Genomic DNA, 26,211 nt, shown 5'->3' with positions numbered 1-26,211 from the left:
GTCTAAGGCAGTTGAGGAAGGGAAGTAGATATGTTGGAGCTCAGCCTAGTGGCAGAGCAGCTGGAATCCTGAGAGAAGAGAGTAACTTTAGATCAGGGCAGGTGGGGAAATGAGAGATTGAGTAGGAGGCCCAAGGTTGAGGGAAGCAGATCTTCTTAGTTGCTATCAGTGGCTGATGGGGAAGATTGTTGGTATAAGGAAGTCAGAATATAGATACAGAAGGATAAGTTTGCTAAGAACAGAGATCAGCAAACAACTTTTCTGAGAGAAAGAAACATCTGCAAATGACATGCTGTTTCTGCAGTTTCTGTTGCTAGCTGTTCTCAGTGGTGGTGACAATGCAGACGGTAAGAACATCACTGTTAGCCACAAGGTTACATGTATCTGGGTAGAGTGTGGTGGGCTTTCCCAAGATGGATCAGTGGAGATGCCAGAATGCTTGCCATCTGAGCGTACCTGTCTCCAGGTCCAGTTTACTCTTTTGGAGGATGGTGGCAGAGCATGGGCTCTGTGTAAGGAAAATGTTATAGTAGTGCTAAAGTAGTCATTAACATTTTTCTGTGGTAACTGGTTCACTTTCCATTTCCTCTCCATTTTCCGTTAAAACAAGCAGGGCCCAGGAAAATGATGTGGTTTCTCCTTTTTATGCTACAAGTAACAAGCAAAGTCTAGAGGGATGAAGCAAGCTTTCAATGCCACACATCACTTTGTCTAAGGCAGTTGACGAAGGGAAGTAGATATGTTGGAGCTTAGTGGGAAAGCAGCTAAAATCCTGAGAGAAGAGAATAACTTTAGTTCAGAGCAGGTGGGGAAATGAGAGATTGAGTAGGAGGCCGAAGGTTGAGCGAAGCAGATCTTCTTAGTTGCTATCAGTGGCTGGTGGGGAAGATTGTCTGTTGGTAGAAGGAAGTCAGAATACAGATACAGAGGATAAGTTTGCTAAGAACAGCAACAACTTTTCTGAGAGAAAGAAACATCTGCAAAGGACATGCTGTTTCTGCAGTTTCCGCTGCTAGCTGTTCTCCCAGGTGGTGACAATGCAGGTAGTATGAACATCTCTGTCAGCTGCAAGGTTACATGTATCTGGGTAGAGTGTGGTGGGCTTTCCCAACATGGATCAATGAAGATGTCAGAATGCTTGCCATCTGAGCATACCTGTCTCCAGGTCTAGTTTACTCTTTCAGAGGATGATGGCAGAGCATGGGGCTCTGTGTAAGGAAAATGTTATAGCTACAGTAGTCATTAACGTTTCTCTGTGGTAACTGGTTTACCTTGCATTTCGTATCCATTTTCCTTGCCTCTCTCTTTTTTTTGTTTTCCTTACACTACTTGCCCTCCTTCCACCAAAAGCAGCCCAGGAACACGTCTCATTCTATACTACCCAGATCTTATCATTTGCCAACCAATCCTGGGCACAAAGTCAGGGTTCAGGATGGCTGGATGAGTTGCAGACTCATGGCTGGGAGAGTGAATCAGGCAGAATAATTTTCCTGCACACCTGGTCCAAGAGCAACTTCAGCAAGGAAGAGTTGTCAGACCTAGAGTTGTTATTTCGTGTCTACTTCTTTGGATTAACTCGGGAGATTCAAGACCATGCCAGTCAAGATTACTCAAAATGTAAGTTCAATCAACTAAATTATGGGAGTTCTTTAGAATGTTCTATTTATAGGAAATATTCTCCACTAATTTCTGGGCCATTTCCCATTATCCCATCCTACCATAAAATTCTGCATACATGAACCTTTTAAAGGATATTTCTGATGTTGACTCCCTCAAATTTCCTAGGCTCTTGCTATTTTTGGAATTTTTTTTTTCTTGTGCTTTGTTATCTTCCCCCTGTGGTCTCCCTCTGTATCCTACAATCCAGAGGCACACAGCTGTCCCACTCTGTGCTTGACTTTTAAAATAAAATCTATTCCCCCATTCAATTTCTTCAAAGATCTATGTCCACAGTTCAACGACCATTATGACCAATTTCATGCATCATGGAATGCTATCCTCCCACCTCCCTCACACAGGCTCCCACTTCACCCTCTATCCTATATTATGTGGCTCACCTATCATTTTTCTACATCTTCCTCAGCCACTTTTTCTTGTTAATTCAAGGCATTTATCTCTTATTGTCCCCCTTCCCTATCCCCAGCAAATTTTCTCTCTTGTTTCTAATTAAATATGTCTTTGGCTTACTCTCACATCCACATAAAGCTTTTTTGCAGGTTTTTATACTGTTGTTTTCACTTTTTTGTTTGAAGTCTTTTTCTCATTCTTCCCTTCCTCCAGATCCCTTTGAAGTACAGGTGAAAGCAGGCTGTGAACTGCATTCTGGAAAGAGCCCAGAAGGCTTCTTTCGGGTAGCTTTCAACGGATTAGATTTACTGAGTTTCCAAAATACAACATGGGTGCCATCTCCAGATGGCGGGAGTTTGGCTCCAGGTGTCTGTCATCTACTCAATCATCAGTATGAAGGCGTCACAGAAACAGTGTATAATCTCATAAGAAGCACTTGCCCCCGATTTCTGTTGGGTCTCCTGGATGCAGGGAAGATGTATCTGCACAGGCAAGGTCAGTAGTTTCAGCCCCTTCCTCTAAGATTTTTCTATTCAAGTCCTGCCCCTTCTGTTCCCACCCTTCAAACTCAGGACAAGAAAGAGGACAAGAAGCAGAGGGGTTGCTGGGTAATCATTTCTTAGAGGCAAGAAAAAGATAACTGTGCATATTCATGTGAATGTGTGCATGTGGATGTAAGCTGTAAGTTTCTTCATCAGAATACTTTTTCTGCTGTCTGCAGTGAGGCCAGAGGCCTGGCTGTCCAGTCGCCGCAGCCTTGGGTCTGGCCGTCTGTTGCTGGTTTGTCATGCCTCCGGCTTCTACCCAAAGCCTGTTTGGGTGACATGGATGCGGAATGAACAGGAGCAACTGGGCACTAAACACGGTGATGTTCTTCCTAATGCTGATGGGACATGGTATCTTCAGGTGATCTTGGAGGTGGCAGCTGAGGAGACTGCTGGCCTGTCTTGTCGAGTGAGACACAGCAGTCTAGGAGGCCAGGACATCATCCTCTACTGGGGTAAGATTGGAGGTTGGAAGTGTAGGTAGGTGATTCTTGAGCCTAGAGGGTAAGGGAGAGGAAATTTTGAGGATGGCAGACCTAGATGAGGGATTGTAGGAAGAAATGTAGAGAGTAATTTAAAGAACAGTGGAGTAAGACCTGAGGGATATATGGATACTAGAGATTTAAGGGGAAATGAGGAATCCTTCCTTGAGTAAGTTTGGGAATAGAGTGACTGAAATAGGAAAACTGATGCAACTCATCCAATGCACATGTTAAGTAAGAAAATCAATAGATGGAGTAGAATCAACGGTGAGTTTAAAATGGCATCCATGTATCTTTCCAATATGTGCAGGACACCACTTTTCCATGAATTGGATTGCCTTGATAGTGCTGGTGTCCTTGGTGATTCTAATAGTCCTTGTGTTACGGTTTAAGAAGCACTGGTGAGTTTTTTGTATTTCCTCCTCTCCTCCCAGTTTCTTATTTCACATTCTATTTTTAACTCTCTTAGCTTTTCTCTGTTGACTACTCCACCTTATCCTCAGTCACCACCTCCAACTTATTCAGGGTTTCTCCCATTCCTGTTCCTTCACAGCTCATATCAAGACATCCTGTGAGACTCTTCCCCCGACTCCACCATTGTAATAAGAACCCAGCAACCCAGGAGCCTAGTACAACATAGTGATGCCATCCTGTCGACTCTCCATTTAAATGGTTTCTCTTTCTGCCTGATAAACATTTTTAAAATATAAATCAAATTATAATTTAGAATGGTTTTCTTGGAATGTCCACTTTTTTAAATAGCACTCAACCTTCAAAGCCCATTTCTAAGGTCATTTCCTCCAGCGATCTTCCTTGACCCATAATGAACCAAGAGAGCCCCTCAACTGCTATGTGCATACAATACTTCCTACCCTGTGTTGCAGCTACTTGGGTCTTTCACTTCACATTTTTAAGCTTTTTGGAGGGCAAGGATCATGATAAATGTGCCTTTCCTGCATATGATGTGCTCAGTGAAACACAAAACAAAACACCACATCTAAGTTGGATTAACTGTCATCTTGGCAATTTTTCTCATTATATTCCTTCCCAATGCTGTTGTAGCATTTGAAATACTTATGCTTCTCTTTTTGTTTAAATGCTTCATACCTAGCAGATAAGTTCCACTCTCCTTTAGCTCCCTCATTTTCTCCTTAAACATTTAAGGAAAAGTGCAGCCTTGTGCCTGGATACACTTATTTTCTAAACACAGACAATTACAAATGCAAATAGAGAGACAGAGAGTGCAAGTTATGTGTGATGATGAGTGGTTTGCAGTTACGTCACAGAATACTTAAGAAAGAGGAACAAGAGCCTTGGTCCTCAGGGTTGGAGTGGGATCAAGGCAACTGTTGTGCTGTATATGCAAGACAAATTTCCTAAAGCACTGTGCTATCGGAGATAGCCTTGGCTAAACTTTAGTCTCTTTACGTTTCATTCACTAATTCAACAAATATTTTTTGGGTACTGAGTTGAGACAGGCACATACAGCTTCTAAACTGGTGGCAGATAAAACAAATGAGATTGTGTCCACTCTCCTGAAGTTGCAATGTTTGCTTCCTCAATCTGTCCATGTTTCTTTTTTATTGTTTTCATTTTTTTATTTCTTTCAAGAATTTTAAATATATTTTATTGATGCATAATTTATAGTAAAATTTGAGTCTTTAAGTATACAGTTCCATTTATTTTGATAATTACATAAGCCCATGTAAACAAAATCACAATTAAGATATTAAATGTCATAACCCCTCATACCTGTTTGTAGTCAAGCATACCACCAACCTGGCATTCTTGCAACTACTGATACACTTTATGTCACTTAAGCTTAAACTTGTATTTTCTATGATTTTATTAAGATAGAAATAAACATACCTACTTGGTATTGGCTTTTTTTCTTCAATTTAGCATATGGTTGTAAGTAATCCATGCTGCTCAGTGTATTAGTAACCATTCTTTCTATTGCTGCATAGAATTCCACGTATGGATATTTTTGGAGGAGGAAGTGCCTTCCCAGATCTGGCAGGGCCTTTGTCTCCTTGTGCCCACTCACCCAGCTTGGGTCCTGCTTCCATTGCTCATTTCCTTGGCTCCAGGAGACCCTAGGTGACTCTGCTGCACCCTTAGTCACCTTGTGACCTACAGGTACTGAGAGATCAATAGAGAGGATGCTAGGACACCCAGGAAACTGGGATATAAAGCCAAAAGTATATAAAATTAAACTTAGTTTTGAGAGAAGAGACAAGATGGATGACTAGATGCAGCCAGGAAGAGCTTCTCCCACCAAGAGACAAGATCATCAAGAAGAACAGTATACTCTGAGAAGATCATTGGAAAGAAGGCATTGAGAGTGGATAGAGGGAGAATGCAGACCCTGGGCTGAAGAGGGGAAGAAGCTGCGAACCCTATACAGGGTTGCCAAACACTAGGACTTGTTCCTGGTCCTCAGTGGCTTCTAGGGAAGGGGTTAGTTAAATAGGCATGAAGTGGTCCACTCTAACCATGAACCTCTGGATTCCTAACTGCAGGAGACCCCCACGACCCACACAGACACTTGAGTTGGCAGGGAGAGCTACTTGCAGAGTTGGCAGGGACAGGACTCCAGCTTCTGTGGAACCCAGAGGGTTTGGTGTGAGAACAGCTACAGTGGAGCATGGTTAGGGATGTCCATTCCCCAAGGCTTGCCATACTCCTCTAGGTGGCTTTGACCCCTTTGTTGACCATCAGACCTGGACAGAACGGGGCTACCATGCTATTTGGATGGGGCTAGACTGATCTAAGTCCCCTAAAACCCCCATGTCTGCTGGCCTCTCCCAGTATCCCTGCCTGTCTGTACCTGCTTGCAGCACAGCCTCAGATGCTCAACTGAGGCAGTTCTCAGAGACCACTGCCATAGGTCTTTCACTGGCTGACTCTGCCAGACCACCAGAGAGCTTCTGCCACCGGCCTCTCATCAGCATGCACCTGCTTTCAGCACCCGCAACTGCTTTGCTGGCATGCACACATAGACATCACTGCCTTGCTACCACTTCTGTGCACACATACATGGAGATCTCATCACTGCTGCCCTGTCCCCACTAGCCCACATGCGCGCATGTACCCTGCCACACTACCATCCCTGGTGTATATGTGCATGGACCTTGCCACCTTGCTGCCTCACCACCACCAGCATGTGCGTGAGTGTGGACCCCAACATGCCACTGCCCCACTGCTGCCAGTACATGCATGTGAGAACAGATCCCCACTGCCACTGCTCTTATGAAATACTTTTGCTGGGACCTCCCTGCCCCGTTCCGCCATAGGAGTGTTGTTGCTAGTGGACTGGGAACACCTTGGACCCTCCAGTGAAGCAGGTGCTCAGTCTCAAGGGGCCAAAGAACAAGGTTCTGGGCCTGGTCCCAGGCCCTCAGGCTTAGAGCACATAGCCCAGGAGTGCTGAGCTGAGCCATGGTCCCCTGAAATTGTCAAGAAATGAAGCTAGCTCACTGAACCAAACTTATACCATAGTCAAACCCTCAAGTGCATCAAAGAATATAAAAGCCTAAAGCCCCATTAAAAGGACAGCAACTGTAAAAGTTAAAGGAACATCAGCCCACATAGATGAGAAAGAACCAGTGGAAGAACTCAGACAGCTCTAAAAGTCAGAGTGTCTTCTTACTTCCAAATGAACACACTAGCTCCCCAACAATCATTCCTAACCAGACTGAAATGGCTGAGATAATAAACATATATTTTAGAATCTCGATGGCAATGAAAATCATGAGATTCGGGAGAAAGTTGAAATGGAATCTAAAGAATTAAAGGAATCTGGTAAAATAATACAATAACTGAAAGACAAAATAGCCACTTTAAGAAAGAACTAAACTGATTTGATGGAGCTAAAATTTCGCTAAATAATTTTATAATACAATTGGAAGTACTAAAGGCAGAATAGACCACACTGAAGGAAGAATCTCAGAACTTAAAGACCAGTTCTTCTAATTAACTCAGTCACACAAATAAAGAAAAAATAATACAGAAGGATAAACAAAATTTCAGAAAAATATGACATTATGTAAAGAGACCAAACATATACTCACTGATGTCCCTGAAAGACAGAGAGAGAGAGTGTGTGCAAACAATTGAAAACATATTTGAGGATATTGTCCATGACAATGTTCTCAACTTCACGATAGAGGTCAACATTCAAATTCAAGAAATTCAGAGAACTCCTTAGAGATACTATACTAGACAACCATCCCCAATTACACATAATAATCAGATTATCCAAGGTCAATGTGAAAGAAAAAAATACTAAAGGCAAGCAAAGAGGAGGAGTAGGTCACCTACAAAGGGACCCCAATCAAGCTAACAGCATATCTTTCAGCAGAAACCTTAGAAGCCAGAAGACATTGAAGGCCTATATTCAGCATCCTTAAAGAAAGAAATTCTGACCCAAAATTTAATATCCAGCCCAAATAAGATTTCTATGTGAAAGAGAAATAAAATTCTTTTCAGCCAAGCAAATGCTAAGGAAATTTATTACCACCAGACCTGCCTTACAAGAAATCATTAAGGGAGTGCTAAATATGGAAATAAAAAGACCCTTACCAGTCACCACATAAATGCACTTAAGTAAACAGACCAGTGACACTATAAAGGAACTGCACAATCAAGTCTACACAGCAACTAGCTAACAACGATGACAAAATCAACTTCTCACTTATCAATATTTACCTTGAAGGTAAATGAGCTAAACACCCCACTTACAAGGCACAGAGTGGCAAGTTGGATAAAGAAACAAGACCTGGCCTCATGCCTGTAACCCTAACACTTTGAGGCTAAGGCAGGCAGATTGCTTGATCCTGTGAGTTTGAGACCAACCTAGGCAACATGGCAAAACCCTATCTCTACACACACACACACACAAATACAAGAAAATTAGCTAAGAATGGTGGCACATGCCTGTAGTCCCAGCTACTTAGGAGGCTGAGGTAGGAGGATCACCTGAGCCTGGGGAAGTGGAGGCTGCAGTAAGTTGTGATCATCCCATTGCACTTCAGCCTAAGTGACAGAGCAAGATCCTGTCTCAAAAAAAAAAAAAAAAAAAAAAAAAAAAAAAAAAAAAATTGGCCGAGCGCGGTGGCTCAGGCCTGTAATCTCAGCACTTTGGAAGGCCGAGATGGGCGGATCACGAGGTCTGGAGATCCAGACCATCCTGGCTAACATGGTGAAACCCCGCCTCTACTAAAAATACAAAAAACAAAACAAAACAAAACAAACAAACAAAAAAACCTAGCCGGGCGTAGTGGCGGGCGCCTGTAGTCCCAGCTACTCGGGAGGCTGAGGCAGGAGAATGGCGTGAACCCGGCAGGCGGAGCTTGCAGTGAGCCGAGATCGCCCCACCGCACTCCAGCCTGGATGACAGAAGGAGACTCCATCTCAAAAAAGAAAAAAAAGAAAAGAAATAAAAAAAGAAAAAAAGAAAAGAAAAGATAAAAGAAACAAGATCTACCTGTTGTCTTCAAGAGACCCATCTCACATGCAAGAACATCCATAGGCCAAAACTAAAGGGATGGTGAAAAATCTGTCAAGCATACAGGAAAGAAAAAACAGCAGGGGTTGCTATTTTTATTTCAGACAAAATAAACTTTAAACCAGCAACTATCAAAAAGGACAAAGAAAAACTATTTAATGATAGAGGGTTGAATTTAATAAGACTTAGCTATCCTCAATGTATATGCACCCAACACAGGAGCACACAGGTTCATAAGACAAGTACTTAGAGACCTAAAAAGAAGCTTTGGTTACCATAGAATAATGGTGGTAGACTTCAACACCCAGCTGACAGCATTAGATAGATCATCAAGGCAGAACACTGATAAAGGTATTTGGAACTTAAACTTGACACTTGACCAAAAGGACCTAATAAACATTGACAGAACACTCCACCCAAAACCAAAAGAATATACATTCTTCCCTTCTGCATATGTTGCATACTATAAGATTGGCCACATGCGGAGCCATAAAGTAATTTTTAAAAATTATACTTTAAGTTCTAGGGTACATGTGCACAATGTGCAGGTTTGTTCCATAGGTATACATGTACCACGTTGGTTTGCTGTGCCCATCAACTCATCATTTACATTAGGTATTTCTCCTAATGCTATCCCTCACCCAGCCCTCCAGCCCCTGAGAGGCCCTGGTGGGTGACGTTCCCTGCCCTGTGTCCAAGTGTTCTCATTGTTCAATTCCCACCTATGAGTAAGAACATGCAGTGTTTGGTTTTCTGTCCTTGTGATAGTTTGCTCAGAATGATGGTTTCCAGATTCATCCATGTCCTTGCAAAGGCATGAACTCATCCTTTTTTTATGACTGCATAGTATTTCATGGTGTATAGATGCCACATTTTCTTAATCCAGTCTATCATTGATGGACATTTGGGTTAGTTCCAATCTTTGCTATTGTGAATAGTGCCGCAATAAACATATGTGTGCATGTGTATTTATAGTAGGATGATTTATAATCCTTTGGGTATATACCCAATAATAGGATCACTGGGTCAAATGGTATTTCTAGTTTTAGATCCTTAAGGAATTGCCACACTGTCTTCCACAATGGTTGAACTAATTTACACTCCAACCAACAGTGTAAAAGTGTTCCTATTTCTTCACATCCTCTCCAGCATTTGTTTTTTCCTGACTTTTCAATGATCACCATTCTAACTGGTGTGAGATAGTATCTCATTGTGATTTTGATTTGCATTTCTCTGATGACCAGTGATTATGAGCATTTTTTCATGTGTCTATTGGCTGCATAGATGTCTTCTTTTGAGAAGTGTCTGTTCATATCGTTTTCCCACTTTTTGATGGGTTTTTTTTTTCTTGTAAATTTGTTTGAGTTCTGTATACATTCTGGATATTAGCCCTTTGTCAGATGGGTAGATTACAAAAATCTCCTCCCATTCTGTAGGTTGCCTGTTCACTCTTGTGGTAGTTTCTTTTGCCATGCAAAAGCTCTTTAGCTTAATTAGATCCCATTTGTCAATTTTGGCTTTTGTTGCCATTGCTATTGGTGTTTCAGACATGAAGTCCTTGCCCATGCCTATGTCCTGAATGGTATTGCCTAGGTTTTCTTCTACAGTTTTTATGGTTATAGGTCTAACATTTAAGTCTTTAATCCATCTTGAATTAATTTTTGTATAAGGAGTAAGGAAAGGATCCAGTTTCAGCTTTCCACATATAGCTAGCCAATTTTCCCAGCACCATTTATTAAATAGGGAGTCCTTTCCCTATTTCTTGTTTTTGTCAGGTTTGTCAAAGATCAGATGGCTGTAGATGTGTGGTGTTATTTCTGAGGACTGTTCTTTTCCACTGGTCTATAAATCTGTTTTGGTACCAGTACCATGCTCTTCTGGTTACTGTAGTTTCATAGTATAGTTTGAAGTCAGGTAGCATGATGCCTCCAGCTTTGTTCTTTATGCTTAGGATTGTCTTGGCTATGCGGGCTCTTTTTTGGTTCCATATGAACTTTAAAGTAGTTTTTTCCAATTCTGTGAAGAAAGTCATTGGTAGCTTAATGGGGATGGCATTGAATCAGTAAATTACCTTGGGCAGTATGGCCATTTTCACGATATTGATTCTTCCTATCCATGTGCATGGAATGTTCTTCCATTTGTTTGTGTCCTCTTTTACTTCATTGAGCAGTGGTTTGTAGTTCTCCTGGAAGATGTCCTTCACATCCCTCATAAAGTGGATTTCTTTTATTCTCTTTGTAGCAATTGTGAATGTGAGTTCACTCACAATTTGACTGTTTATCTGTTACTGGTGTATAGGAATGCTTGTGTTTTTGTACATTGATTTTGTATCCTGAGACTTTGCTGAAGTTGCTTATCAGCTTAAGGAGATTTTGGGCTGAGATGATGGGGTTCTCTAAATATACAGTCACATCATCTGTAAACAGGGACAATTTGACTTCCTCTTTTCCTAATTGAATACCCTTTATTTCTTTCTCTTGCCTGATTTCCCTGGCCAGAACTTCCAGCTCTATGTTGAATAGGAGTGGTGAAAAAGCGCATCCTTGTCTTGTGCCGGCTTTCAAAGAGAATGCTTCCAGTTTTGCCCATTAAGTATTATATTGGCTGTGTGTTTGTCATAAATAGCTCTTAGTATTTTGAGATACGTTCCATCAATACGCAGTGTATTGGGAGTTTTTAGCATGAAGGGCTGTTGAATTTTGTCGAAGGCCTTTTCTGCATCTATTGAGATAATCATTTTTTTTGTTGTTGTTGTTAGTTTTGTTTTTGTGATGAATTACGTTTATTAATTTGCATATGTTGAACCAGCCTTACATCTCAGGGATGAAGCCGACTTGATCATGGTGGATAAGATTTTTGCTGTGCTGCTAGATTTGGTTTGCCAGTATTTTACTGAAGATTTTTGCATCAATGTTCATCAGGGACATTGGTCTAAAATTCTCTTTCTTTGTGTGTGTCTCTCTGCCAGGCTTTTATCAGGATTATGCTGGCCTTAAAAAATGAGTTAGGGAGGATTCCCTCTTTTTCTCTTGATTGAAATTGTTTCAGAAGGAATGGTACCAGTTCCTCTTTGTACCTCTGGTTAGAATTCTGCTGTGAATCCGTCTGGTCCTGGACTGTTTTTGGTTGGTAGACTATTAATTATTGCCTCAATTTCAGAACCTCTTATTGGTCTATTCAGAGATTCAACTTCTTCCTGGTTTAGTCTTGGGAGGGTGTATGTGTCCAGAAATTTATCCATTTCTTCTAGATTTTCTAGTTCCTTTGTGTAGAGATGTTTATAATAATCTCTGATGGTAGTTTGCATTTTTGTGGGATTGGTGGTGATATCCCCTTTATTATTTTTTATTGCATCTATTTGATTCTTCTCTCTTTTCTTCTTTATTAGTCTTGCTAGCAGTCTATGAATTTTGATGATCTTTTCAAAAAACCAACTCCTGGATTCATTGATTTTTTGAAGGTCTTTTTGTGTGTGTGTGTCTCTATCTCATTCAGGTCTGCTCTGATTTCAGTTATTTCTTGCGTTCTGCTGGGTTTTGAATGTGTTTGCTCTTGCTTCTCTAGTTCTTTTAGTTGTGAGGTTAGGGTGTCGATTTTAGATCTTTCCTGCTTTATCTCGTGAGCATTCCGTGCTATACATTTCCCCCTACACACTGCTTTAAGTGTGTCCTGAAGATTCTGGTACATTGTTTCTTTGTTCTCGTTGGTTTCAAAGAATATCTTTATTTCTGCCTTCATTTTATTATTTACCCAGTAGTCATTCAGGAGCAGGTTGTTCAGTTTCCATGTAGTTGTGTGGCTTTGATTGAATTTCTTTTTTTAAAAATTTTTTTATTATACTTTAAGTTCTAGGGTACATGTGCATAACGTGCAGGTTTGTTACATATGTACACTTGTGCCATGTTGGGGTGCTGCACCCATCAACTCGTCAGCACCCATCCACTCGTCATTTACATCAAGTATAACTCCCAATGCAATCTCTCCCCCCTCCCCCCTCCCCATGATAGGCCCCGGTGTATGATGTTCCCCTTCCCGAGTCCAAGTGATCTCATTGTTCAGTTCCCACCTATGAGTGAGAACATGCGGTGTTTGGTTTTCTGTTCTTGTGATAGTTTGCTGAGAATGATGGTTTCCAGCTGCATCCATGTCCCTACAAAGGACACAAACTCATCCTTTTTTATGGCTGCATATATTCCATGGTGTATACGTGCCACGTTTTCTTAATCCAGTCTGTCACTGATGGACATTTGGGTTGATTCCAAGTCTTTGCTATTGTGAATAGTGCCACAATAAACATACATGTGCATGTGTCTCTATAGCAGCATGATTCATAATCCTTTGAGTATATACCTAATAATGGGATGGCTGGGTCATATGGTACTTCTAGTTCTAGATCCTTGAGGAATCGCCATACTGTTTTCCATAATGGTTGAACTAGTTTACAATCCCACCAACAGTGTAAAAGTGTTCGTATTTCTCCACATCCTCTCCAGCACCTGTTGTTTCCTGACTTTTTAATGATCGCCATTCTAACTGGTGTGAGATGGTATCTCATTGTGGTTTTGATTTGCATTTCTCTGATGGCCAGTGATGATGAGCATTTTTTCATGTGTCTGTTGGCTGTATAAATGTCTTCTTTTGAGAAATGTCTGTTCATATCCTTTGCCCACTTGTTGATGGGGTTGTTTGTTTTTTTCTTGTAAATTTGTTTGAGTTCTTTGTAGGTTCTTGATATTAGCCCTTTGTCAGATGAGTAGATTGCAAAAATGTTCTCCCATTCTGTAGGTTGCCTGTTCACTCTAATGGAAGTTTCTCTTGCTGTGCAGAAGCTCTTTAGTTTAATTAGATCCCATTTGTCAATTTTGGCATTTGTTGCCATTGCTTTTGGTGTTTTAGACATGAAGTCCTTGCCCATGCCTATGTTCTGAATGGTATTACCTAGGTTTTGTTCTAGGGCTTTTATGGTATTAGGTCTAACATTTAAGTCTCTAATCCATCTTGAATTAATTTTCATCTAAGGAGTAAGGAGAGGATCCAGTTTCAGCTTTCTACTTATGGCTAGCCAATTTTCCCAGCACCATTTATTAAATAGGGAATCCTTTCCCCATTTCTTGTTTCTCTCAGGTTTGTCAAAGATCAAATGGCTGTAGATGTGTGGTATTATTTCTGAGGACTCTGTTCTTTTCCATTGGTCTATACCTCTGTTTTGGTACCAGTACCATGCTGTTTTGGTTACTGTAGCCTTGTAGTATAGTTTGAAGTCAGGTAGCGTGATGCCTCCAGCTTTGTTCTTTTGACTTAGGATTGTCTTGGAGATGCAGGCTCTTTTTTGGTTCCATATGAACTTTAAATCAGTTTTTTCCAATTCTGTGAAGAAACTCATTGGTAGCTTGATGGTGATGGCATTGAATCTATAAATTACCCTGGGCAGTATGGCCATTTTCACGATATTGATTCTTCCTATCCATGAGCATGGTATGTTCTTCCATTTGTTTGTGTCCTCTTTTATTTCACTGAGCAGTGGTTTGTAGTTCTCCTTGAAGAGGTCCTTTACATCCCTTGTAAGTTGGATTCCTAGGTATTTTATTCTCTTTGAAGCAATTGTGAATGGAAGTTCATTCCTGATTTGGCTCTCTGTTTGTCTGTTACTGGTGTATAAGAATGCTTGTGATTTTTGCACATTAATTTTGTATGCTGAGATTTTGCTGAAGTTTCTTATCAGCTTAAGGAGATTTTGGGCTGAGACAATGGGGTTTTCTAAATATACAATCATGTCATCTGCAAACAGGGACAATTTGACTTCTTCTTTTCCTGACTGAATACCCTTGATTTCTTTCTCTTGCCTGATTGCCCTAGCCAGAACTTCCAACACTATGTTGAATAGGAGTGGTGAGAGAGGGCATCCCTGTCTTGTGCCAGTTTTAAAAGGGAATTTTTCCAGTTTTTGCCCATTCAGTATGATATTGGCTGTGGGTTTGTCATAAATAGCTCTTATTATTTTGAGGTACGTTCCATCAATACCGAATTTATTGAGCGTTTTTAGCATGAAGCGCTGTTGAATTTTGTCAAAGGGCTTTTCTGCATCTATTGAGATAATCATGTGGTTTTTGTCTTTGGTTCTGTTTATATGCTGGATTACTTTTATTGATTTGCATATGTTGAACCAGCCTTGCATCCCAAGGATGAAGCCCACTTGATCATGGTGAATAAGCTTTTTGATGTGTTGCTGAATCCGGTTTGCCAGTATTTTATCGAGGATTTTTGCATCGATGTTCATCAGCGATATTGGTCTAAAATTCTCTTTTTTTGTTGTGTCTCTGCCAGGGTTTGGTGTCAGGATGATGTTGGCCTCATAAAATGAGTTAGGGAGGATTCCTGCTTTTTCTATTGATTGGAATAATTTCAGAAGGAATGGTACCAGCTCCTCCTTGTACCTCTGGTAGAATTCAGCTGTGAATCCATCTGGTCCTGGACTTTTTTTGGTTGGTAGACTATTAATTATTGCCTCAATTTCAGAGGCTGCTATTGGTCTATTCAGGGATTCAGCTTCTTCCTGGTTTAGTCTTGGGAGAATGGAAGTGTCCAGGAAATTATCCATTTCTTCTAGATTTTCTAGTTTATTTGCATAGAGGTGTTTATAGTATTCTCTGATGGTAGTTTGTATTTCTGTGGGGTCGGTGGTGATATCCCCTTTATCATTTTTTATTGCATCTACTTAATTCTTGTCTCTTTTCTTCTTTATTAGTCTTGCTAGCAGTCTATCAATTTTGTTGATCTTTTCAAAAAACCAACTCCTGGATTCATTGGTTTTTTGGAGGGTTTTTGTGTCTCTATCTCCTTCAGTTCTGCTCTGATCTTAGTTATTTCTTGCCTTCTGCTAGCTTTTGAATGTGTTTGCTCTTGCTTCTCTAGTTCTTTTACTTGTGATGTTAGAGTGTCAATTTTAGATCTTTCCAGCTTTCTCTTGTGGGCATTTAGTGCTATAAATTTCCCTCTACACACTGCTTTAAATGTGTCCCAGAGATTCTGGTATGTTGTATCTTTGTTCTCATTGGTTTCAAAGAACATCTTTATTTCTGCCTTCATTTCGTTGCATACCCAGTAGTCATTAAGGAGCAGGTTATTCAGTTTCCATGTAGTTGAGTGGTTTTGATTGAGTTTCTTAGTCCTGAGTTCTAGTTTGATTGCACTGTGGTCTGAGAGACAGTTTGTTATAATTTCTGTTCTTGTACATTTGCTGAGGAGTGCTTTACTTGCAATTATGTGGTCAATTTTGGAATAAGTGTGATGTGGCGCTGAGAAGAATGTATATTCTGTTGATTTGGGGTGGAGAGTTCTGTAGATGTCTATTAGGTCTGCTTACTTCAGAGATGAGTTCAATTCCTGGATATCCTTGTTAACTTTCTGTCTCGTTGATCTGTCTAATGTTGACAGTGGGGTGTGGAAGTCTCCCATTATTATTGTATGGGAGTCTAAGTCTCTTTGTAAGTCTCTAAGGACTTGTTTTATGAATCTGGGTGTTCCTGTATTGGGTGCATATATATTTAGGACAGTTAGCTCTTCCTGTTGAATTGATCCCTTTACCATTATGTAATGGCCTTCTTTGTCTCTTTTGATCTTTGATGGTTTAAAGTCTGTTTTATCAGAGACTAATATTACAATCCCTGCTTTTTTTTGTTCTCCATTTGCTTGGTAAATCTTCCTCCATCCCTTTATTTTGAGTCTATGTATGTCTCTGCATGTGAGATGGGTCTCCTGAATACAGCAGACTGATGGGTCTTGACTCTGTATCCAGTTGCCAGTCTGTGTCTTTTAATTGGAGCATTTAGTCCATTTACATTTAAGGTTAATATTGTTATGTGTGAACTTGATCCTGCCATTATGATATTAACTGGTTATTTTGCTCGTTAGTTGATGCAGTTTCTTCCTAGCCTCAATGGTCTTTACATTTTGGCATGTTTTTGCAATGGCTGGTACCGGTTGTTCCTTTCCATGTTTAGTGCTTCCTCAGGGTCTCTTGTAAGGCAGGCCTAGTGGTGACAAAATCTCTAAGCATTTGCTTATCTGTAAAGGATTTTATTTCTCCTTCACTTATGAAACTTAGTTTGGCTGGATATGAAATTCTGGGTTTAAAATTCTTTTCTTTAAGAATGTTGAATATTGGCCCCCACTCTCTTCTGGCTTGTAGAGTTTCTGCCGAGAGATCTGCTGTTAGTCTGATGGGCTTCCCTTTGTGGGTAACCCGACCTTTCTCTCTGGCTGCCCTTAACATATTTACCTTAATTTCAACTTTGGTGAATCTGATAATTATGTGTTTTGGGGTTGCTCTACTTGAGTAGTATCTTTGTGGTGTTCTCTGTATTTCTTGAATTTGAATATTGGTCTGCCGTGCTAGGTTGGATAAGTTCTCCTGGATAATATCCTGAAGAGTGTTTTCTCACTTGGTTCCATTCTCCCCATCACTTTCAGGTACACAAATCAAACATAGATTTGGTTTTTTCACATAGTCCCATATATGCAGAATTCACCCATCTTCTGCGTCAGTCATGCTGGGAGCTGCAGACTGGAGCTGTTCCTATTAAGCCATCTTGGGGGATGTCGCAATTTTCAACACATTAAAAAAACCAAAATCATACCAACCACAATCTTGCATCACAGCACAACAAAAATAGAAATCAAGATCAAGAAGAGCTCTCAAAAACTACTATTAAATAGCAATTAAACAATTTCTGGTCCTGAAAGACTTTTGGATAAACAATGAAGTCAGAAATCAAGAAATTGTTCTAACAAATGAAAACAAAGATACTGCATGCCAGAATCTCTGAGACAAAACTAAAACAGAGTTAAGAAGTTAAGAGGAAAGTTTATAGCACTAAATGCCCACATCAAAAAGTTAGAAAGATCTCGAATCAGTAATGTAATCTCACATCTAAAGGAACTAGAAAAATAAGGAAAAAAAAAAACCCCAAAGCTAGTAGAAGATAAGAAATAACCAAATTCAGAGGTGAACTAAATAAAACTGAGACACAAAAACTATATAGAAGATAAACAAAACAAAAAATTGGTTATTTGAAGGAATAAATAAAATTGGTAGACCACACGCTAGAATAATACCACCCTGTGAGGTGTGGGGTGTCAGACTGCCCCTAGTGGGGGATGTCTCCCAGTTAGGCTACTCAGGGGTCACGGACCCACTTGAGCAGGGAGTCTGTCCCTTCTCAGATCTCAATCTCCGTGTTGGGAGATCCACTGCTCTCTTCAAAGCTGTCAGACAGAGTCGTTTGTGTCTGCAGAGGTTTCGGCTGTGTTTGTTATTGCCCTGTCCCCAGAGGTGGAGTCTACAGAGGCAGGCAGGTTTCCTTGAGCTGCTGTGAGCTCCACCCAGTTCGAGCTTCCCAGCAGCTTTGTTTACCTACTTAAGCCTCAGCAATGGCGGGCGCCCCTCCCCCAGCCTCGCTGCTGCCTTGCCGGTAGATCACAGACTGCTGTGCTAGCAATGAGGGAGGCTCCGTGGGTGTGGGACCCTCCCGGCCAGGTGTGGGATATGATCTCCTGGTGTGCCTGTTTGCTTAAAGCGCTGTATTGGGGTGGGAGTTACCCGATTTTCCAGGTGTTGTGTGTCTCAGTTCCCCTGGCTAGGAAAAGGGATTCCCTTCCCCCTTGCGCTTCCCAGGTGAGGCAATGCCTCGCCCTGCTTCAGCTCTCGCTGGTCGGGCTGCAGCAGCTGACCAGCACCGATCGTCCGGCACTCCCCAGTGAGATGAACCCAGTACCTCAGTTGAAAATGCAGAAATCACCGGTCTTCTGTGTTGCTCGCGCTGGGAGTTGGAGACTGGAGCTGTTCCTATTTGGCCATCTTGCTCCGCCCCCCCTCGTCTGTAGTTTTTCTTATTTTATTTTATTTTTTTGAGAAAGGGTTTCACTCTGTCCCCCAGGCTGGAGTGCAGTTGCACAATCACATCTCACCACAGCCTCAACCCCTGGGCTTGGGTGATCCTCCAACCTCAGCCTCCTGAGTAGCTAGGACTACAGGTGCCCACCATCATGTTTCATTAATATTTGTACTTTTTTTAGAGACAAGGTTTCATCAGGTTGACAGGCTGGTCTTGAACTCCTGGGCTCAAGTGATCCACCCTCCTTGGCCTCCCAAAGTGCTAGGATGACAGGCATGAGCCACCACTTCTGTCCTGTAGTTTTCTTTTTTGTTTTTGGTGTCAGGTTTATGTTTTTGGTGTCAGGTTTATGTCAGGTTAATGAATGAATGTTATTGTTAGTCTCAAATAATAAGTCTGGACAAATTTACCCTTATCCACTTTTTGGGGGATAGTTTGAGAAGAATAGGCATTAGTTATCTGTAAAATATTTGGTAGAATTCAGCATCAAGGTCGTCAGCTCCTGTGCTTTCTTTAATGGGAGACTTTAAACTATTGTTTCAATCTTGTTACTCATTATTGGCCTGTTCGAATTTTCTGTTTCTTCATGATTTAATCTTGTGGTTGTATGAGTCCAGGCATTTATCTATTTCTTCTAAGTTTTACAATTTGCTTTCATGTAGTTGTTCATAATGGTCTCTTATGATCCTTTGTATTTATATTGTATTATTTGTAATGTCTCCTTTTACATCTCTGATTTCATTTTTTTGATTCCTCTCTTTTTTCTTAATTTGTCTAGTTAAAAGTTTGTCAGGTTTTGTGTTTGTTTTTGTTTTTGATTTTTGAGACAGAGTCTAGCTCCGTTGCCCAGGATGGAGTGCAGTGGCACAATCTTGGCTCACTGCAACCTCTGCCTCCCAGGCTCAAGTGATTCTCCTGATTCAGCCTCCCTAGTAGCTGGGATTACAGGTCCCTGCCACCACACTCAACTAATTTTTGTATTTTTAGAAGAGATGGGGTTTCACCATATTGGTCAGGCTGGTCTCGAACCCTAATAAGTGATCCACCCTCCTTGGCCTCCCAAAGTGCTGGGATTACAGTTGTGAGCCACTGTGCCTGGACAAGTTTTTTATCTTTTGAAAAAGTCAACTCTTCTTTTGTTATTCTTTCGTGTTGTTTTTTAAGGCTCTATTTCATTTATTTCTGTTTATACATTTATCGTTGCTTCTCTTCTACTAGTTTTGGCTTGATGTTGTTTTTCTAGTTCCTTAAGGTGCAACATGAGGTTATCTGAAATCTTTCTACTTTTTAAATGTAAGCCTTTATTGCTCTATGCTTCCCTCTTAGAAATGCTTTTGTTATATTCCATAGGTTTTTGTGTGTTGTGTTCCCATTTCCATTTTTCTCAAGAAATATTAAAATTTTCTTTTTGAATCTTTTTTTTACTGAACCACTGGTTGTTCAGGTGTATGTTGTCTAATTTCGATGTGTTTGTACAGTTTCCAAAGTTCCTGCTCCTATTGATTTCTAGTTCTATACCACTATTGTTGGAAAAACATTTTTTGATTTTTAATTTTTGAATTTGTTAAGACTTTTACTGTGGCTTAACATAAGATATATCCTGGAGAATGTTCCATGTACTGTGGAGAAGAATGTGTATTCTGCAACTGCTGGATAGAATGTTCTTTAAACATCTATTAGATTCATTCAGTCAGGAGTTCAGTTTAACTCTTATTTTTATTGATATTCTGTCTGGATGATCTGTTTATCACTGAAGATAGGACGTTCAAGTCTTACACCATTATTGTATTTTACTCTATCTCTCCCTGTAGGCCTATTAGCATTTGCTTTATATATTTGTATGTCCAATTGTTGGGTACATATATATTTATAATTGTTATATTCTCTTTCTGTATTGACCCCTGTATCAGTATGCAATTAGCATAGTTGTCTCTTTTTACAGTTTTTTATTTGGCTTAAAGCCTATTATGTCTGATATGAGTACAGCTACTTCTGCTCCATTTTGCCTTCCATTTGCATGGAATATCTTTTTTTATCCCTTCACTTTCAGTCTATTTGTGTTCTTCTGGGTGAAGTGAGGCTCTTATAGGGAGCATATAGTTGAGTCTTTTAAAAAAATCAATTTGGCTACTGTATGTTGTTTAATAGGAAAATTTAATCCATTTACATTCAAGGTAACTACCAATAGGTAAGGACGTACTACTGACATTTTATTACTTCTTTCCTAGTTATTTTGTAGATCCTTTTTTTTTTGTTTTGGAGATGGAGTCTCGCTCTGTCGCCCAGGCTGGAGTGCAGTGGCCGGATCTCAGCTCACTGCAAGCTCCGCCTCCCGGGTTTACGCCATTCTCCTGCCTCAGCCTCCCGAGTAGCTGGGACTACAGGCGCCCGCCACCTCGCCTGGCTAGTTTTTTTTGTATTTTTTAGTAGAGACGGGGTTTCAACGGGTTAGCCAGGATGGTCTCGATCTCCTGACCTTGTGATCCGCCCGTCTCGGCCTCCCAAAGTGCTGGGATTACAGGCTTGAGCCACCGTGCCTGGCCCTTCCTTCTTTTCTACCACTCTTGCTATATCCTTTTGTGGGTAAGTGACATTCTCCAGTATTATGTTTTGATTCCCTGCTTTTTATCTTTAGTATATGTATCATAGGTTTTACTTTGTGGTTATCACATGGCTTTGAAATACATATTTTGTTTATACCGAGTTGTTTTATTTTATTTTAAAGTTTCCTACTTTTATTTTAAGTCCAGGGGTACATGTCCAGGATGTATAGTCTTATTGCATAGGAAAACGTGTGCCATGGTGGTTTACTGCACAGATCATTCCATCACCCAGGTATTAACCCCAGCATCCATTAGCTATTCTTCCTGATCTTCTCCCTCCTCTCATCCACCACACTCAGGCCCCAGTGTGTGTTGCTCCCCACTATGTGTCCATGTGTAACAAGTTATTTTAAGCTAATAAGAACTTAACTTTGATCAGAAAAGAAAGGAAACAGAAGATGGCCAAATAAGAACAGCTCCAGTCTCCAGCTCCCAGCCCGAGTGACACAGAAGATGGGTGATTTCTGCATTTTCAACTGAGGTACTGGGTTCATCTCACTAGGGAGTGCTGGACAATTGGTGCTGGTCAGCTGCTGCAGCCTGACCAGCCAGAGCTGAAGCAGGGTGAGGCATGGCCTCACCTGGGAAGCACAAGGGGGAAGGGAATCCCTTTTCCTAAACAGGGGAATTGAGACACACAACACCTAGAAAATTGGGTAACTCCCACCCCAATACTGTGCTTTACCAAGGGTCTTAGCAAACGGCACACCAGGAGATTATATTCCACACCTGGTCGGGAGGGTCCCACACCCAGGGAGCCTCCTCATAGCTAGCACAGCAGTCTGTGATCTAATTGCAAGGCAGCAGTGGGGCTGGGGGATGGGCGCCCACCATTGCTGAGGCTTAAGTAGGTAAACAAAGCCGCTGGGAAGCTCGAACTGGTTGGAGCCCACCACAGCTCAAGGAGGCCTGCCTGTCTCTGTAGACTCCACCTCTGGGGACAGGGCATAGCTAAACAAACAAACAAAAAAAGCAGCAGAAACCTCTGCAGACACAAAAAACCCTGTCTGACAGCTTTGAAGAGAGCAGTGGATCTCCCAACACGGAGGTTGAGATCTGAGAATGGACAGACTGCTGGCTCAAGTGGGTCCTTGACCCCTAAGTAGCCTAACTGGGAGACATCCCCCACTAGGGGCAGACCGACACCACACACCTCACACGGTGGGGTACACCCCTGAGACGAAGCTTCCAAAGCAAGAATCAGACAGGTACACTTGCTGTTCAGAAATATTCTATCTTCGGCAGCCTCTGCTGCTGATACCCAGGCAAACAGCGTCTGGAGCAGACATCAAGCAATCTCCAACAGACCTACAGCTGAGGGTCCTGACTGTTAGAGGGAAAACTAACAAAGAGGAAGGACACCCACACCAAAACCCGATCAGTACATCACCATCATCAAAGATCAGAGGCAGATAAAACCACAAAGATGGGGAAAAAGCAGGGCAGAAAACCTGGAAATTCAAAAAATAAGAGCGCATCTCCCCCTCCAAAGGAATGCAGCTCATCGCCAGCAATGGATCAAAAGCTGGACGGAGAATGACTTTGACAAGTTGAGAGAAGGCAGCTTCAGTCCATCAAACCTCTCAGAGCTAAAGGAGGAATTATGTACCCAGCGCAAAGAAACTAAAAATCTTGAAAAAAAGAATGGAAGAATGGATAGCTAGAATAATCAATGCAGAGAAGGCCATAAACAATCTGACAGAGATAAAAACCAAGACACAAGAAATCCGTGACAAATGCACAAGCTTCAATAACCGACTCGATCAACTGGAAGAAAGAGTATCAGCGATTGAGGATCAAATGAATGAAATGAAGCGAGAAGAGAAGTCTAAAGAAAAAAGAGGAAAAAGATATGAACAAAGCCTTCAAGAAGGCTTATTTGCCTTCATTGAGGCAATAATTAATAGCCTGCCAACCAAAAAGAGTCCAGGACCAGATGGATTCACAGCCGAATTCTACCAGAGGAGAATTTGGTAGAACTCCTCCTACAAGGAGTAGCTGGAACCATTCCTTCTGAAACTATTCCAATCAATAGAAAAAGAGGGAATAATCCCTAACTCATTTTACGAGGCCAACATCATCCTGATACCAAAGCCTGGCAGAGACACAACAAAAAAAGAGAATTTTAGACCAATATCCCTGATGAACATCGATGAAAAAATCCTCAATAAAATACTGGCAAACTCAATCCAGCAGCACATCGAAAAGCTTATCCTCCATGTTCAAGTGGGCTTCATCCCTGGGATGCGAGACTGGTTCAACATACGCAAATCAATAAACATAATCCAGCATATAAACAGAACCAAAGACAAAAATCACATGATTATCTTAATAGATGCAGAAAAGGCCTTTGATAAAATTCAACAGCGCTTCATGCTAAAAACTATCAATAAATTCAGTACTGATGGAACATATCTCAAAATAATAAGAGCTATTTATGACAAACCCACAGCCAATATCATACTGAATGGGCCAAAACTGGAAGCATTCCCTTTGAAAACTGGCACAAGACAGGGATGCCCTCTCTCACCACACCTATTCAACATAGTGTTGGAAGTTCCGGCTAGGACAATCAGGAAAGAGAAAGAAATCAAGGGTATTCAGTTAGGAAAAGAAGAAGTCAAATTGTCCCTGTTTGCAGATGACATGATTGTATATTTAGAAAACCCCATCATCTCAGCCCAAAATCTCCTTAAGCTGATAAGCAACTTCAGCAAAGTCTCAGCATACAAAATTAATGTGCAAAAATCACAAGCATTCTTATACACCAGTAACAGACAAACAGAGAGCCAAATCATGAATGAACCCTCATTCACAATAGCTTCAAGGAGAATGAAATACCTAGGAATCCAACTTACAAGAGATGTAAAGGACCTCTTCAAGGAGAACTACAAACCACTGCTCAGTGAAATAAAAGAGGACACAAACAAATGGAAAAACATACCATGGTCATGGATAGGAAGAATGAATATTGTGAAAATGGCCATACTGCCCAAGGTAATTTATAGATTCAATGCCATCCCCATTACGCTACCAATGAGTTTCTTCACAGAATTGGAAAAAACTGATTTAAAGTTCATATGGAACCAAAAAAGACCAAGACAATCCTAAGCCAAAAGAACAAAGCTGGAAGCATCACGCTACCTGACTTCAAACTATACTACAAGGCTACAGTAATCAAAACAGCATGGTACTGGTACCAAAACAGAGGTATAGACCAATGGAAAAGAACAGAGTCCTCAGAAATAATACCACACCTACAGCCATCTGATCTTTGACAAACCTGACAAAAACAAGAAATGGGGAAGGATTCCCTATTTAGTAAATAGTGCTGGGAAAATTGGCTAGCCATAAGTAGAAAGCTGAAACTGGATCCTTTCCTTACTCCTTATACGAAAATTAATTCAAGTTGGATTAGAGACTTAAATGTTAGACCAAAAACCATAAAAACCATAGAAGAAAACCTACGTAATACCATTCAGAACATAGGCCTGGGCAAGGACTTCATGTCTAAAACACCAAAAGCAATGGCAACAAATGCCAAAATTGACAAATGGGATCTAATTAAACTAAAGAGCTTCTGCACAGCAAGAGAAACTTCCATCAGAGTGAACAGGCAACCTACAGAATGGGAGAAAATTTTTGAAATCTACTCATCTGACAAAGGGCTAATATCCAGAACCTATAAAGAACTCAAACAAATTTACAAGAAAAAAGCAAACAACCCCATTAAAATGTGGGCAAAGGATATGAACAGACATTTCTCAAAAGAAGACATTCATACAGCCAACAGACACATGAAAAAATGCTCATCACTGGCCATCAGAGAAATGCAAATCAAAACCACAATGAGATACCATCTCACACCAGTTAGAATGTTAATCATTAAAAAATCAGGAAACAACAGGTGCTGGAGAGGATGTGGAGAAATTGGAACACTTTTACACTGTGAGGGGGACTGTAAACTAGTTCAACCATTGTGGAAAACAGTGTGGCGATTCCTCAAGGATCTAGAACTAGAAATACCATTTGAGCCAGCCATCCCATTACTGAGTATATACCCAAAGGATTATAAGTCATGCTGCTATATAGACACATGCACGTGTATGTTTATTGCAGCACTATTCACAATAGCAAAGACTTGGAATCAACCCAAATGTCCATCAATGACAGACTGGATTAAGAAAATGTGGCACATATACACCATGGAATACTATGCAGCCATAAAAAAGGATGAGTTTGTGTCCTTTGTAGGGACATGAATGCAGCTGGAAACCATCATTCTCAGCAAACTATCGCAAGAACAGAAAAGCAAATACCGTATGTTGTCACTCATAGGTGGGAATTGAAAAATGAGATCACTTGGAGACAGGAAGAGGAACATCACACACCGGGTCCTATTGTGGGGGGGGGTAGTGGGGAGGGATAGCATTAGGAGACATACCTAATGTAAATGACGAGTTAATGGGTGCAGCACACCAACATGGTACATGTATACATATGTAACAAACATGCATGTTGTGCACATGTACCCTAGAAGTGAAAGTATAATTAAAAAAAAAAATAAATAAAAGAGCCCTTACCTGCCGGGGAAAGGGCAGAAAGCCCTGCTGCCTTAAGGCACAGGTGAAAACTCTGAAGTAATTGAAGTCTTGCTATGGATATCTTGATAAATACTACCATCTGGTATCAATAGTCAATCCTAATTATCGAAAAATGTTACATTTGCTAATTTGTCTACTTGCCAAATTTTATGTGTAGCCCCTAGATATATATTCATAGCACTTTCACAATCATTCATGAATATGTGCAGAGAGGTACAAAATTTGAGTCCCTCAAAGAACATGTTTCTAAGGTAGAAAAAGGTGGTGCTCTGTCTTCATGTTCCAGCTCTCACACAGTAAACAAGCGTCCTTTTTGTAGTCTATATAGTGCCAACTTTTTCACATTTTTGTGTTTTTGGTTGGTGATTTCACAATCTTAAATGTCTCCCAAGTGTAATGCTTAAGTGTTGTCTCATTTTCCTAAGCATAAGAAGGCTGTGACATGCCTTACAGAGAAAAATGTGTGTGTTACATAAGCTTTGTTATAGTTACATGGCTGTTGACAATG

At 40.8% G+C, this 26,211-nt stretch overlaps 2 protein-coding genes across 7 annotated transcripts in view; one reads left to right on the top strand and one right to left on the bottom strand.

Moving 5' to 3' along the window:
- Window positions 1-4,971, top strand: CD1C (CD1c molecule). Of its 6 annotated transcripts, none has more exons than XM_065544096.2 (6): window positions 1-347; window positions 1,386-1,617; window positions 2,281-2,562; window positions 2,789-3,067; window positions 3,405-3,495; window positions 3,648-4,971. In XM_065544096.2, the coding sequence occupies exons 1-6, from the start codon at window positions 339-341 to the stop codon at window positions 3,667-3,669; spliced, it is 915 nt and encodes a 304-aa protein (XP_065400168.1). In that variant the 5' UTR covers window positions 1-338; the 3' UTR covers window positions 3,670-4,971. The 6 variants fall into 6 exon arrangements, with proteins under 6 accessions (XP_065400168.1, XP_005595603.3, XP_005595602.3 ...); XM_005595546.5 differs by having other exon boundaries at window positions 1,354-1,617; XM_005595545.5 differs by having other exon boundaries at window positions 1,351-1,617.
- Window positions 3,001-26,211, bottom strand: part of LOC123566808 (T-cell surface glycoprotein CD1a-like) — a 44,353-nt gene continuing 21,142 nt past the window's right edge. The window contains exon 5 of the mRNA XM_045399730.2: window positions 3,001-3,109. Within this exon, the coding sequence (XP_045255665.2) occupies window positions 3,060-3,109 (50 nt within the window). The 3' untranslated portion in view covers window positions 3,001-3,059. The remainder of the gene's footprint in view (window positions 3,110-26,211) is intronic.

Source organism: Macaca fascicularis, chromosome 1, assembly GCF_037993035.2.
Source record: "Macaca fascicularis isolate 582-1 chromosome 1, T2T-MFA8v1.1".
Lineage (NCBI taxonomy): Eukaryota > Metazoa > Chordata > Mammalia > Primates > Cercopithecidae > Macaca > Macaca fascicularis.
This window is presented reverse-complemented; position numbering and strand designations above follow the sequence as displayed.

Coding starts and splice junctions, on each gene's coding strand:
- CD1C (XM_005595545.5), top strand. CDS start 290: ATGCTGTTTCTGCAGTTTCTGTTGCTAGCTGTTCTCAGTGGTGGTGAC. Junction 1,618..2,280: donor CAGTCAAGATTACTCAAAAT/GTAAGTTCAATC, acceptor CCCTTCCTCCAG/ATCCCTTTGAAGTACAGGTG. Junction 3,068..3,404: donor GGACATCATCCTCTACTGGG/GTAAGATTGGAG, acceptor CAATATGTGCAG/GACACCACTTTTCCATGAAT.